The sequence below is a fragment of the Heptranchias perlo genome, chromosome 3 (genome assembly GCF_035084215.1).
Source record: "Heptranchias perlo isolate sHepPer1 chromosome 3, sHepPer1.hap1, whole genome shotgun sequence".
Taxonomy (NCBI): Eukaryota; Metazoa; Chordata; class Chondrichthyes; order Hexanchiformes; family Hexanchidae; genus Heptranchias; species Heptranchias perlo.
In genome coordinates, this window is record NC_090327.1 from 48919397 (window position 1) to 48934846 (window position 15450).

A 15450-nucleotide genomic window follows, 5' to 3' on the forward strand; every position below is an offset into this window, starting at 1 on the left:
CGCTTACCTTAGTGCTGGGGACCGATCCTTCTGGTTACTGCCAGCAGCCTCCTGCCATCCGACTTTGGTCAGGAAGATAGCCAGTGGTATGTTAATGAGGCCTGGCCATTAAAATTGGTTGGGCCTCCCAGCTGCCACCCCCCGACGGGCCGGCCGCTCGCTAAGCCACATTCCCAGCTGTGAGTTAAAAAAAAACGACCCCAACGTGTTACATGGGAGAAGGAGACACTTATTGACCATGCACTAGATGGCCACTAATGAGCAGACTGTCTGTCCTCGACCAACCAAATCAGCAAGACTGGTTCAATACCGGTGACTTTTCGCTGGTGGCATTTGATGAGGAACTGAGAAACTCATCTTGGAGATGTGGTTTACTCTGTAGTCATGACCAAGTATAGAACCTCTGATCACAGCAACAGAATCAATGCCTTAGTCATCTTAATAAAATTGCCAAATCCCTTTCAAGCAACTGAAGACATTTATCATGACATCCATTGTGTCGAGCCCCCAGAAAATGTGAATAGAGATAAATCTCTTAATTATGTTTAGCAGTTATAGCTATTTTCTTCAGTTAAAATAATCCTTGGGGCATAATGTTGGATTTTGGCTTCATTTTTGAATCATATAATGCTGGCTGAGATTAGTTAACTCAGTACAGACCAGACTTTGAACTCAAGACCTTCGTTATCTGCATGTTTCAGGTTCACACAAAGCAGACGACACTAAGGAGGCACAGTAATGTTGTATAGATGTGTGCAGGAAGTTTCAAAAGGACATAGACAGATTAAGTGAGTGGGGTGTTGCAGATGGAGTTCAACATGGGGAAGTATGAGTTTATCCACTTTGGATCTAAGAAAGACAAAATCAAAATATTTTCTTAATGATGAGAGGCTAGGAACTGTGGAAGAGCAAAGGGATTTGGGTGTCCAGGTTCACTAAATGCTAGTGCACAGGTACGAAAGTAATCAAAAAGGCTAACGGAATATCTCAAGGAGGCTGGAATACAAAGGGCAGGAAGTGATGAGTCAGTTGTGCAAAGCCTTGGTCAGACCCCATCTAGCGTGATGCGTTCAGTTTTGGGCATTGCACCTCAGGAAGGCCATATTGGCCTTGGAGGAGGTACAGCACAGAATCACCAGAATAATAATAGGTCTTAAAGGGTTAAATTATGAGGACAAGTTGAATGAAAGGCATATACTACTCCCTTTAGTTTTGAAGAGTGAGGGGTGATCTAATTGAGTTGTTTAAAATAATAGAGGTTCGCTAGGGTAGGTGCAAAGAAACTCTTTCCTTTGGTTGGGGAATACAGACACACAGGGCCATTCAGGTGTGAAATCAGGAAGCTCTTTTTCATACAAAAAGGTAGTGGAATTCTGGAACTCGCTCCCCCAATTTTCAAGCTAGAAATTGACAGATTTTTATTAGGTAAAGGGCATCAAGGGATATGGATCAAAGATGGGTAAACAGAGTTGAGGTACAGATCAGCCATGATTTAGTAGAATCCTATATCCTGACAGCCATTAAAAAAATCTGTAAAAATGTTATACTGAACATGAGAATTAAGTATATGATCATGAAAGAGATGTTTGCAGTATTCAAATAATACAGGAATACTGTCATTCTGTTAATAAAGTATATTAGAAACATAGAATCTTACAGTACAGAAGGAGGCTATTCGGCCCGTCGTGCCTGTGCCGGTTCTTTCAAAGAGCTGTCCAATTTAGTCCCACACCCCAGCAAATTCAAGCACATGTCCAATTGCCTTTTGAAAGATCCTACGGAAACTGTTTCCACCAGCCTTTCAGGTAGTGCGTTCCAGATCTTAACAACCCTCTGTGCTTGTGTCTTTGATTCCCAATCTCATCCAGGCGGTTAGGCGCAGGCAGCAAGTCAACAAAAAGCCAAGTCAGCTCTTAATGGCTGGTTCAAGAGTTGCACTGGCAGGTAACTGGGAGTAGGCTTATGTGCAATAGATGTAAAAAGAGGAAACGCTGTCCTGATGGCTAGGTTGGTAGGTACATTGCTTTGTGTGGACCTGAAACATGAAGATGATGGTCTCAGAATCAACTCTGGCCTATGTTGAGCTAACTAATCTCAGCCAGCTCACTGATGGTATGGCACTTCAACTGGCCAAAGCACCTCTGGTTAGGGAAGGGAAATGTCAGCCAGGGTGTCCACTCCAGATCACTAATTAGCGTCCTTGCTGGAATGTCCATGTATGGACATTGGGCGAGAACTGGATTGGGCTTGGCTTGCCTGCCGCCATTTACTGTCAAGGTGCGCACATGAAGAGTGGTCCCTTGGGCAAGGTAACGGAGGGTAGCCAGTGTCTGTGGAACTCTATCCCAGCAGCAGTCAATATATTCACAAGAGCAGAGGGAAAATTGGAGGCGAGAAAGGAAAATGCATTCGAATTGAAGTGAAAAAGAAATGACCTTTGGGAAGTGTGTTGGCATGTGTATGCATGTGTGTTGGAGGGTTGGGTCCAAAATTATATGTGATCAAGATCTAGTTATTATTGAGGTTGAAATGAGTGAACAATTTGGTTAAAACAGCGAGCAGAGAAATTTCATGCAAATGCATGAACCAATGCATTACATTTATTGCACAATGGAATTCAAACCCCATCATCATTTTTTTTAAAGGGAGGAGGCCATTCATTTATTTTGTCTCGAAAGTAAATTCCATCAAAGTAAATATTTGGAACTGATATTGTAATATATTTTAAAGATGAGTTATGTGCATGGTAAATCAGGGATAAAAATAATATTTATAACTTTGAAAAGATGTGGGTTTTAAACTCTTGTTTATGGCCGGGTTCCAATTGCATAGTGCATTAGAAGAAAATAGAATGGAATGTTTGGCCTCCATAACTGCAACAATATAAAAAGAATTACCTTTCTATTGGTTTAGCGCAGCCCTTTTTAATGCAATCTATTATTAATCTTTGAGGACTATGAACAAATGACCTTGGAATGTGTGCATGTGTGTTGGAGGGATGGGTCCAAAATTATGTGGTCAAGATCAAAATTCTGAGGGATTTTGATAGACCAAGTAGGGTGAAGCTGTATCCTCTGGCAAGTGGATCAGTAACCAGAGGTCACAGATTTAAAATAATTGGCAAAAGAACCAGAGGGGAATTGAGGAGAAATGTTTTCACACAGAGGGTTGTTAAGATCTGGAACGCACTACCTGAAAGGCTGGTGGAAACAGTTTCCGTAGGATCTTTCAAAAGGCAATTGGACATGTGCTTGAATTTGCAACGTTATTCGGAAAAAGCTGGGGCGTGGGACTAAATTGGACAGCTCTTTGAAAGAGCCGGCACAGTCACAATGGGCCGAATGGCCTCCTTCTGTACTGTAAGATTCTATGATTCTAACATACTTTATTAACAGAATGACAGTATTCCTGTATTATTTGAATACTGCAAACATCTCTTTAATGATCATATACTTAATTCGCATGTTCAGTATAACATTTTTACAGATTTTTTAATGGATGTCAGGATATAGGATTCTACTAAATCATGGCTGATCTGTACCTCAACTCTGTTTACCCATCTTTGATCCATATCCCTGATACCCTTACCTAATAAAAATGTCAATTTCTAGCTTGAAAATTTCAATTGACCCAGCAGCCACAATCTTTTGGGGGAGCGAGTTCCAGAATTCCACTACCTTTTTGTATGAAAAAGAGCTTCCTGATTTCACACCTGAATGGCCCTGTGTGTCTGTATTCCCCAACCAAAGGAAAGAGTTTCTTTGCATCTACCCTAGCAAATCTCTATTATTTTAAACAACTCAATTAGATCATCCCTCATACCTGTGCACTAGCATTTAGTGAACCTGGACACCCAAATCCCTTTGCTCCTCCACAGTTCCTAGCCTCTCATCATTAAGAAAATATTTCGATTTGTCTTTCTTGGATCGAAAGTGGATGAACTCATGCTTCCCCATGTTGAACTCCATCTGCAACACCCCACTCACTTAATCTGTCTATGTCCTTTTGAAACTTCCTGCTCACATCTACACAACTTACTGTGCCTCCTTAGTGTCGTCTGCTTTGTGTGAACCTGAAACATGCAGATGATGAAGGTCTTGAGTTCAACGTCTGGTCTGTACTGAGTTAACTAATCTAAGCCAGCATTATATGATTCAAAAATGAAGCCAAAAATCAAACATTATGCCCAGAGGATTATTTTAACTGAAGAAAATAGCTATAACTGCTAAACATAATTAAGAGATTTATCTCTATTCACATTTTTTGGAGGCTCGGCACAACGGATGTCATGATAAAGGTCTTCAGTTATTTGAAAGGGATTTGGCAATTTTATTAAGACCAATGAGATATATTGACTAAGGCATTGATTCGGTTGCTGTGATCAGAGGTTCTATACTTGGTCATGACTACAGAGTAAACCACATCTCCAAGATGAGTTTCTCAGTTCCTCATCAAATGCCACCAGCGAAAAGTCACCGGTATTGAACCAGTCTTGCTGATTTGGTTGGTCGAGGACAGACAGTCTGCTCATTAGTGGCCATCTAGTGCATGGTCAATAAGTGTCTCCTTCTCCCATGTAACACGTAGGGGTCGATTTTTAACTCCCAGCTGGGAATGTGGCTTAGCGAGCGGCCGGCCCGTCGGGGGGTGGCAGCTGGGAGGCCCAACCAATTTTAATGGCCAGGCCTCATTAACATGCCACTGGCTGTCTTCCTGACCAAAGTAGGTGTTAAGTCCGCAGGAAGCAGCTGTCTAACCGTTAAAGTCGGATGGCAGGAGGCTGCTGGCAGTAACCAGAAGGATCGGTCCCCAGCACTAAGGTAAGCGATCAGGTGGACATGCAGTTGGGGGAGGGGGAGGGAAGGCCATGATAGGGTGGACCCAAGGTTTCCTTGTGGTGCCCATAGAAGCACACCTGCTCCTCCTGGCTCACAAGAAAACTACAGCAAATTCACAATAACTTACCTTACTGGGCCTTCTCTGGCCCTGGACCCACTCCCCAACAGGTTTGTCCTGTCGAGATTGCACTGGGACTCTGATGACGTTATCGGAGCCCGATCTGCATTTTTAAACAAGAATCCCACCGGCTCCGGTTGGGTGTCCTTAGTGCCTGCAATTTAAAATTGCTGTTGGCACAATCAGGGCAGGAGGCCAGCAGGTATGTCTTCTGTTCCATTTTAGCTGACCTGCCTGCCTAGTTTCACGGCCAGACGGGGAGTAAAAATCCCCACCCCCACTTCCTGTGGTGTCATATTTCATGGCATTATGCTTTGAAGCAAAACACGCACCGCCATTTACATTGAGTCTACATCACAGAAACAGGCCATTCGGCCCAACTGGTCTATGCCGGTGTTTATGTTCCACACGAGCCTCCTCCCTCCCTACTTCATCTACCCCTATCATCACATCCTTCTATTCTTTTCTCCCTCGTGTGCTTACCTAGCTTCCCCTTAAATGCATCTATGCTAATCGTCTCAACTACTCCTTGTGGTAGCGCGTTCCACATTCTTACCACTCTCTGGGTAAAGAAGTTACTCCTGAATTCCCTATTGGATTTGTTAGTGACTATCTTATATTGATGATCTCTAGCTTTGGACTCCCCCACAAGCGGAAACATTTTCTCTACGTCTACCGTTTCTTTTTCAATCCTTAAATCCCACCGGTTAAGGAGATAGGCTGTTGGTCCTGTCGTTCACCAAGGTCCCAGTGCCCTCACAGTGCCGTTATCAGTTTGCACTTCCAGCAAGTTACAGTGCTAATTACTTTCGAGCTAAAGGGTGCAGGAAAAAGTCTAACTAATGGTGCACACCGCAAGATGCCCCACTCCAGCAAGATTTAGCCCATTTGTCTTGAGTAAATGAAAAAAAAGCCAACGGACAGTGCAATTAATTAACTACTTAATCTACACTCAGACAAATATGCTTGGAAAATGACATTCTGCCATTCCAGAACAAAGACAGGATTAGATTCTCAAATTTCCCAAACTTCATTGCAACACTTACCACTCACCATTTTAAAGTAAAATCTGGGGTCAATCATTAAATCACATTTTGAAACTCAAAAATACACACACACACACACACACACACACACACACACACAGAATACAGATGGGTTAGGCATTTCTGGGTATAATATAATAGCCAATGGTGAATAAGAAACAATTATCTTCAAGAGAGAGATAGATCACTGCCAAAAGGTAAATGTTGTCAGGATGGGATGCTTCTACTTCTATAAAACCAAGAAATAGTACATGTTTCCAGTGTTACGCAAAGGCACATCATATACCATATAATGTACAATATAGACAGATGAGCACAAGGTTAATCCCAGGGATGAGGGGGCGGACATATGAGGAGAGGTTGAGTAGATTGGGACTCTACTCGTTGGAGTTCAGAAGAATGAGAGGCGATCTTATTGAAACATATAAGATTGTGAAGGGGCTTGATTGGGTGGATGCGGTAAGGATGTTCCCAAGGATGGGTGAAACTAGAACTAGGGGGCATAATCTTAGAATAAGGGGCTGCTCTTTCAAAACTGAGATGAGGAGAAACTTCTTCACTCAGACGGTAGTAGGTCTGTGGAATTTGCTGCCCCAGGAAGCTACATCATTAAATAAATTTAAAACAGAAATAGACAGTTTCCTAGAAGTAAAGGAAATTAGGGGTTACGGGGAGCGGGCAGGAAATTGGACATGAATTTAGATTTGAGGTTAGGATCAGATCAGCCATGATCTTATTGAATGGCGGAGCAGGCTCGAGGGGCCGATTGGCCTACTCCTGCTCCTATTTCTTATGTTCTTATGTAATACATAGGACATTTTAACATACTGCATTACTTAAAAAGTTTGCTGTACTACAGCTTAAAAAATGGCTTTTCACCCCAATGTCAAATATATAATCTATCTTATGCTTGCTTGTAATCAATTGCATTAGAAGCACCTGGCGCTATGCAGTGGTTTTTCTTTCCCACTGCCTAAAAATTAGCTGCCTGTCCACAAAAGTTACCACGTTTTCTCTCCCCATAGTAATGTATGAATATGCTCTGAATCTTGTCACCCTGCTGTCTCATTCACTAGAATGATGGCACAGCTGCTGTGTTTTTTACCCCAGGACAATTTGTATCATGGTGTGAAAACTGCATGATTTGCCCCAGAGGCGATGCATCAACTTCTGTATTTATCTCAATAGAAAAAAAAATCCTTGCTGGGTGAATTTTATTTCAGTAGCATTTTAAACTGATTGAACTTCAAGTCGTATCTTTTTTAATTTCCCTTAAGTAAATGAAGTTTGAGGGAATCACAGTTGAAATGTTTCCCAACAGAACCCTTTTATGAAAAACTGCATCTATACTCTTCATTTATCAGTTACTCTACGTCAAATAATCTTCATGTTTCCTCTCTTTTCTTGGATTTCCTTGACCATTACGCAAACTTCGATTTTCTAAGCATCTTCTATAGCACAATATCATGCTCCATTCATTTTTAACCTCTCTGTTGCAATATTTACATTAATAAAACTCCAAACTCTATTTTTAACAATTTGCTGGAATGCAATATGAAACTCAGAGTGCAATTCACAATGACAACATAATCTGTTATGATCCTAATGTTTTAGTCACTAAACGTGTGAAGAACGCAAGTTTCCATTCACCAAGTAATTCAAAGTTCTGATGAATACTTCTGTGCAGTTAGTCCGGCGATTAAAACCAAAAAAAAAAATGAATGGTCACCTCCATTTAATAAGCTGACCTCTAACTGCAGCTAAATTGCATTCCCTGCATAATAATTCATTTGCTTGCTTAGTTGTCTCAATTCTTGATTTGTCCAAATTTGATTGAAACAAACGTTAAACAGCAAGGCTATTTCCTGCACTGAACGCGTACATTTCCTTAATCCAGTTGCCGTTTCAGCAGCAATACTTACATCTCTGGTTGCGGCGTTTGCCTTTAACCATATTCATTCTAAACAGGTCCAGGTTCCTTCAGTAGTAATCACACTCCAGGACAATGAATGAAAAGGCTTCTCCTTTTCAGGGAGGCAGTTGCTCCACTCACTGACAGAAAGTAACCAGTGATCTAATAGAAGTAGCCAGGATGATACCATTCACATGATATAACAGGGGAGTCAGAGGCTCCATTCTGCAATCTTTCACACTACGGATAAATGTTTTGTCGAATTCTGTTTCAAATAAAAAATGCTCTCATAGCAGTAAATAAAACAAAGGTAGATTCTGCATCAAATCAATTATGTTTTCACAAAACCGTAAACCATAATTTTCCAATCTTTCCCCTGCTAAACATTATTTTTTTGGAACTGCTTTTCGCACATTCGAAGTGATTTTTCAGAAGAGTTCATTACTTCATACAATTTATGAGCAACATTTCTGAGCATGCAGCTGGCGGTGTCATTAACGGTTAGTGGATTCAGAATCAGGTGATGTATTATATTTTACATGTAAGTTAATTCTGCAGTCAATGTGAATTGATTCCTTTCAGGCTCATTTCCAAATACCCACAGATTCAGGTGCACCTGTTGTTTTTTCTTAAAATAAAGGTGTACATTGAACAGAATTTTTCACTTCCTCCTTCTACATACAACTATCAAGGCTGGCGTTAACTGGATGTAGGGTTGCCAACTCTGGTTGAATGTATTCCTGGAGATTTCATCACATGACTCACCCCCAGGCTCCCGCCATTGGTCACCCAACATGTCTATCCTGATGGCACACCGCCTTCCCACGCGAAGTGGAAATTGAAAAGACTCTTCATTACCCAATTGGATGATGCTTGACTATCAGTCAAACAGCCTTTTTTCCCCAGCTCCAGTATTTTTATAACTAATAAACAGAAGTGTTCAAAGAAAATGAAAAAAACCCAACCTTTTTTAATATGATTTTCTCCAGGGTTGCTTGCAGCAGTGTCCTGGAGATTAATCTTCATTTCCTGGAGATTCCAGGCCCATCCTGGAGTGTTGGCAATACCAACTGAGTGATTGCTGTTTGCCAGGGAGGAAGGAGGTGGGGGTAGATTACGGGCAGGTGGGGTTAAGGGTAGCGAGGTCGGGCGGGGGGAGAGTTTGCAAGTTACCACCATGTTAGGCCACTCAGCCTGCAGGGGTAGAGGCTATTTATGATTCTTAGTGCTCTGTCTTTGCATTCGTTGTGTTTGTGTGTGTGTGTGTGTGTGTGGATGGGTTGGGGGGGGGGATTGAAATGTGTTTATCTTTCCTAGCAGTTGTGAGAACTTGGCTACAGGGCTGTAGCCTAAGTCTTTGGTTTCACAAATTCATGAGCTTTACAGACTGAAGCCAAAACTCAAACACTACTTCCAGAATAGATTTCCACATGCACCAATATTTAAACAATCACAACAACATTCTAACCCATGAAAGAAATCTGTGCCAATTAAACAGAAAGTTCACAAGGTACCAGGTGTAGGTCCACATCAGAGAAAGGGAGATGGTTTCCACCATAAAACAAATTGATTGATTTTGCGATATTGTATGACATAGGTGGCCCAACAGTGTGAGCTGCAGGAATATCATGGAAGTGGGGTAAGAGAGGGGCTTTTATGGCAAGCCTGTGGTCTCAGTTAAACCAATGGAAATAAGGCACTGAGTGAAAGTGAATAGTTAGCCCCACAGGGTAAGTGAACAAAAACTGGAGAAGTTGATCTGTAGGACTCTTGCACATCTCCTAGTACTGGCTACAGAGCAGTCTTATCAGAGAATGGGGAACAATCTATCAGCGCTTTGTCTCAAATCAGGGATAGTGCACGGAGCAGAGGAACCCAATAAGGCAGAGAAAATAACTTGCAGGATGTGGGGGCAAAATTTCATTTAATGTTTAATAATGAGCTTAATATAGTTAGATAAACTAGTAGCATCTAATATCATTTATAATGCGGATATTTGATAAGATTGTATAAATATATTAATTTACACATTGTTTTATTCTAATTATAAATGAATAGTACTTTTTTTCTAAGTGTTATATTTGATCTTGACTTTGAACCTGGTGCAGTTTTCTGTAATTTGTATTTAAATGGCTGGATGTTTCTGGACCAGTACCATTTACAAGCAAATTGCAAAAATTGCATTTGAGCAATTCAGGGTAAAAGCTTTGAATCCCCAATGGGTACAGACATTGCTGCTACCTTCAAATCTACTTATGACAACATAATTTTGCTGTCCAATCTACTGGATATAATAGACAGGATTGAATTAAAAATATATTGAAGTAATGAAATAGACAAAAACAATAATTAATCAACAAAACGTTGAGCACCAGAACCTCTATAAATGAATTTAAATGTGGTCTTAATGGAGCCTGCTAGATGGTGCGGAGATGCACGACACTAATCAGCATTTTTATAGTTTATTAGGTAATTTCACTGTTTATTGCCCTGGAGTACTTAAAAAGAACTAAGGAGGAGGAAGAAAATTTTCATCTGTCCAACTATAATGACTCTTCCAAAATGCTCATTGTAACATCAGGTTGATTGAAAAAAATGGAGTTAGATTATAGACTATAATAGTAATGGCGCACTCTTGTTAAAAGAGCTTTACCATTAGCAAACTACAGCGAGTAAAAACAAAGAACAATTCTCTACCAACAGAAAACCATCTTCATTAATATGGGGTAATCATTTTCTTAGATCTTCAATACTAACATTAGCATTTCTGCAGTGGAAGCAGCACACAATTAAATGTGTTTATAGCAATGTTACCAGGTGCCTATGCTATCAAGAAATTGTCACATTTTTCTTGACTAATCACATTTCCAAGTAATTATCACTTTAATGAGCTGATACAGCATGCTGACACAAACTGGAAGAATTCACAGATTATGATTTAGTTTTCAAAGCCCTCCAGGGAATTGAAAAAAAAACGTACTGAAAACAAACCGTTAAATTTTCAATAGACTTTCTCCATGAAGGATTTGCTGCTCACTAGACACATCCCTTCATGGAAAAATAGATTTTTTTTTTAAAAAGCCAAATTTTCCATTATTTAATTATACATCTGATACACTAATGAGGATAGGAACAATAAAATATTTTTTAAATGACAAGTGCTTTAGAAGAAAGGAGCTATTATTACATTATGCAAACAGTGACAAGGGCAGGTATGAACAGAAAATCATTCATGTTCCATGATTTTGCTCAAAGTAACCTTTGTTACACATCACAATGATAATTAGATTTACTGCCAACTGTAATGGTTGCTACTTCAACCTGAACTAAAAGGTGCACCATAGCAACTTAATACACGGTTGCATAATGAGGACAAAGATGTCAGCAGTAATTAAAGCCCTTCAAGAAAATAAAAAAGACTAAATTAAGCAAACACAGCTAACATACACAAGCTTGCAGGAAATGGAAGGTCTGGCATGATTCTAAATGCTTTCCTTTGACTAGAAGGTCTATTGCTTTTGGTCAATAAATTGTATTCCCTTGTTTTTGTTAAAATAAAGCATTACTGATTAGCTGTGAATACCAAGCATGTAAATGAGTTTTGAAGCATGTGTTTTTTTTAAGGGATGAAAACATTTATAATGTTTTAGGAGTAGTTCTTGACAATCATTTATGTTTATGGTCATTTTTGTGTCATAGGTTATACCTTGTTATATTTTTGTGCTACCTGACCAAAGAAGACTATCTAGTGCTTGACATTACAGTAGAGAGGGCGTGCATGGATATAAATCTGAAGCTACACAATATTCAAATAAAATATTTATTCTATACCTTTTTTGTTAGTAATAAATAAAGCATTTTTCATCAGCCTCATTCATCAGCAATAAAATGATTGAAAACTAGTTTTACAACTGATTGCATCTGCCAAATGATGCTTCAAACTAATTCTACTGATATTAACTCATGCAGCACACGATTGAGGTCATATATAACAAGTTGTTAATTTGCTACTTATTCAGCAATCATATCCAACAATAACTATCTGTTCATGCTTATGCATTGGAATCGCACATATGCAGCCAGGAAAGCCAGATTTCAGAAGAAGTGGATGAAGAGACTGCAAAAAAAGTTGACTGAAATGCATAAAAACTTAACGTAGGTTAGCTCTTTTGTTTTACAGCCCCCTTTTTTACTATAATGCACCCGAAAAGATATATGAACAGGAAATATACAGAACAACAAAACAATAGGCACATCTGACCAGGGGGGTTTTAAAGCCTCCTCCCCTCCATTTTATGTAAGCACTACCATCAGGGGCAAAGGAAAATAGTCTTGTAAGGAGGGGGTGTTGTACATAAAACCACTGAATCAAGCAAATGTGAATGTTAACATGGTTCCAAGCGTGTTAATATTCATAAATAATTACCTTTGTTCAGACATTGTCATTCTCCCATTCAAAATCGCCCTCATCAACCTGCTCCTCAAAAAATCCATCCTTGACTAGTAGTATCGTCTCTGACTACTATCTCTAACCTCTCTCTTCTCTCCTCTGTAAGGCCCATGAACTTGTCATTGTCTCCAAGATGTATGCCTATCTCTCCCAAAACTCCTAGCAACAGATATACAAGATTTGTAGCAATAATAACTTTGCATTGGACTAATCACTCCTGCGTCTGAGTCAAAAGGTAGTGGGTTGAATCCCCACTCCATAGACTTGAGCACATAATCTAGGCTGGCACTTCAGTCCAATACTGAGGGAGTGCTGCACTGTTGGATGAAAAGTTAAAATGAGGCCCCAGCTGCCCTCTCAGGTGGACGTAAAAGATCACACTGTACTATTCAAAAAAGAGTAGGGGAGTTCTCCCAGTGGCCTGGCAAATATTCATCCCTCAACGAACAGCTAAAACAAATGATCTAGTCATTTATTTCATTACTGTTTGTGGGACCTTGCTGCATGCAAATTGGCTGCCACATTTCCTATATCACCACAGGGACGACACTTCAAAAGTACTTCATTGGCTGTAAAGCGCTTTGGGACTTCCCAAAGTTGTGAAAGTCAAGTTCCTACATATATATACACATCAGCATGAGTACAGGCAGTGCAGGATGATGAAACCGAACAGATAGAAGAGCGTGGGTACAAAAGGGGCACAGGTGCATCGAGAATCTGATTCCTACGTGGATTGTATGAGGAGGAGTGAAATGCTTTCCAGTATCCGTGTGGAGCTGATAGTATAATTCCAGCCTGCCTGAGTTTTGGGTGCAGACCAGAAAATTTTCGTCACTTTTAATTTGTTTGTATCAAAAATTGCCCAAAGCTATAGCACAACAGCAACGTAAATTAAAACCACTGTCTTCTGACACAACATTTTTGGAAGCTGTATGTTAAGGAATATTTTCGACAACCCTGGTGTTGGGAAAGCCATATTGATGCATGCATGAATGCCCATGTTCTACACGTGTTGACAAATGAACAACGGCTTTTACAGTGCAAAAAACTAGCCACAGGGGAGGGACAAAATAAGTATCCAATCAATGCACATTCACACTTTTACTATAATCCACCCAAAGAGAAATATGAACAGGAAAAATACAGAACATCAAAATGAACATGCAGCACATCTGACCAGGAATAAGCACAGTCAACTGCTTCACATAAAGCACTTGTGTCTGCTGACATTAAATTTTCTTGGTTGAATGACTATGGGTTGATTTTTGCTTGAGGAATGATGGGTAGGGTTATCAGCCAACTTTGCAAATTTACACAATTTCTGGCAGACAAAGCTGTTTAGGCCTAGGTGGAAGACCGTGTTTATATGTGTGAGTGGCTGCTTTGGGTGCAATTTACTGTAATTGTGTGTGGAAAATTTGTTGTTTAAAATCTTTAGATTAATGCAGTTCTAATTGTTTGACAATCTGCCAGCATTCAGTACTCAATTAAATCCTTTCATTGCCATTCAGTGCAAATATTGATCAATTACGATGGATGAATAAACTTCCATTGTAAAATTGATCTACCATTGCACTGAATAGCAGACACTCCTAGGCAGATCAAGGTGCTCATTTTAAATTATTTTTTGTGAGGCTTTTTACACGATTTTAACTCCCCCTGCCCTGTGGAATCCAGGTGAGGAGGCAGTTGTACAAAAGGATTGCTGTATGTTAATTGTGTCATTAGTGCTAAGTAAATGCAACAGTCATCCAGCTTATAAAAGACACAGTCACAGAAGTCCTCCCCATCCAATGAGACATGAATGATCAGTGAGGGAGAAACATGGCTCTATGGGGAATGATCTACAGAGGCAATAAAAGAATGCTGAGGGTGATACTGTACTCTGTTCCAACTAGATTCAAATTCCCTTTTCTAATTCAGTTTCCTGACAATCTGAGGGAGAATTTCTGCAGGGATTTTGCTGTTCATCTGCTGTAACTTCAACGAATGATCCACAAAAAAACCCAGAGAAACAATGAAATTATAGCGGACAATTGGAAAAATCCCTGTGGAAATAAATGACATGTGTCTTTAGAATCATATCATAGAAATTTATGGTACAAAAGGAGGCCATTCAGCCCATCGTATCTGTGCTGGCCGAAAAAGAGCTATCCAGCCTAATCCCACTTTCTAGCTCTTGGTCTGTAGCCTTGTAGGTTATGGCACTTCAAGTGCATGTCCAAGTACCTTTTAAATGCGATGAGGGTTTCTGCCTCGACCATCCTCTCAGGTAGTGAGTTCCAGACCCCCACCATCCTCTGGATGAAAAAATTTCTCCTCAGCTCCCCTCTAATCCTTCTAATAATTACATTAAATTTATGCCCTCTGGTTACTGACTTCTCTGCTAAGGGAAATAGGTCTTTCCTATCCACTCTATCTAGGCTCCTCATAATTTTATGCACCTCAACTAAATCGTCCCTCAGCCTCCTCTGTTCCAAAGAAAACAACTCCAGCCTATCCAATCTTTCCTCATAGCTAAAATTCTCCAGTCCTGGCAACATCCTCGTAAATCTCCTCTGTACCCTCTCTAGTGCAGTCACATCTTCCCTCCAATGTGGTGTCCAGAACTGTACGCAGTACTCTAGCTGTAGTCTAACTAGTGTTTTATACAGTTCTAGAATAACCTCCCTGCTCTTATATTCTATGCCTCGGCTAATAAAGGAAAGTATGCCTTCTTAACCACCTTATCTACCTGTCCTGCCAACTTCAGGGATCTGTGGACATGCATTCCAAGGTCCCTCTGTTCCTTTACACCCCTCAGTATCTTCCCATTTACTGTGTATTCCCTTGCCTTGTTTGCTCTCCCCAAATGCATTACCTCACACTTCTCCGGATTGAATTCCATTTGTCCTTTCGTGACAAATTCTCTGGTATTGTCACTGTAATTGGGTACAAAGAAGCGGAATTAGCTTTGTGTATCGATACAAATTAATATGTGCTCTGTGTAAATGCAAAGTGGATTTTGCTCTAAAAATAACAGCGAGCCTAACAGTGCTCGCCGTTATTTCAGTGCAAATAGTAGAGGAACTTCCAGTAACCTCATA

The 15450-nt window shown here is 40.2% G+C and overlaps 1 protein-coding gene across 8 annotated transcripts in view; it reads right to left on the minus strand.

Annotated features, from left to right (window-relative positions):
* Positions 1–15450, minus strand: part of LOC137313599 (RNA-binding Raly-like protein) — a 669041-nt gene that overhangs the window by 213892 nt on the left and 439699 nt on the right. Inside the window, exon 1 of one of the 8 annotated variants that reach the window (XM_067979544.1) lies at positions 7925–8044. The exons of the other annotated variants lie outside the window; for them this stretch is intronic. Within the exon in view, the coding sequence (XP_067835645.1) occupies positions 7925–7961 (37 nt within the window). The 5' untranslated portion in view covers positions 7962–8044. Of the gene's footprint in view, positions 1–7924; positions 8045–15450 lie in introns of those variants that run through there. 8 annotated transcript variants of the gene reach the window in all.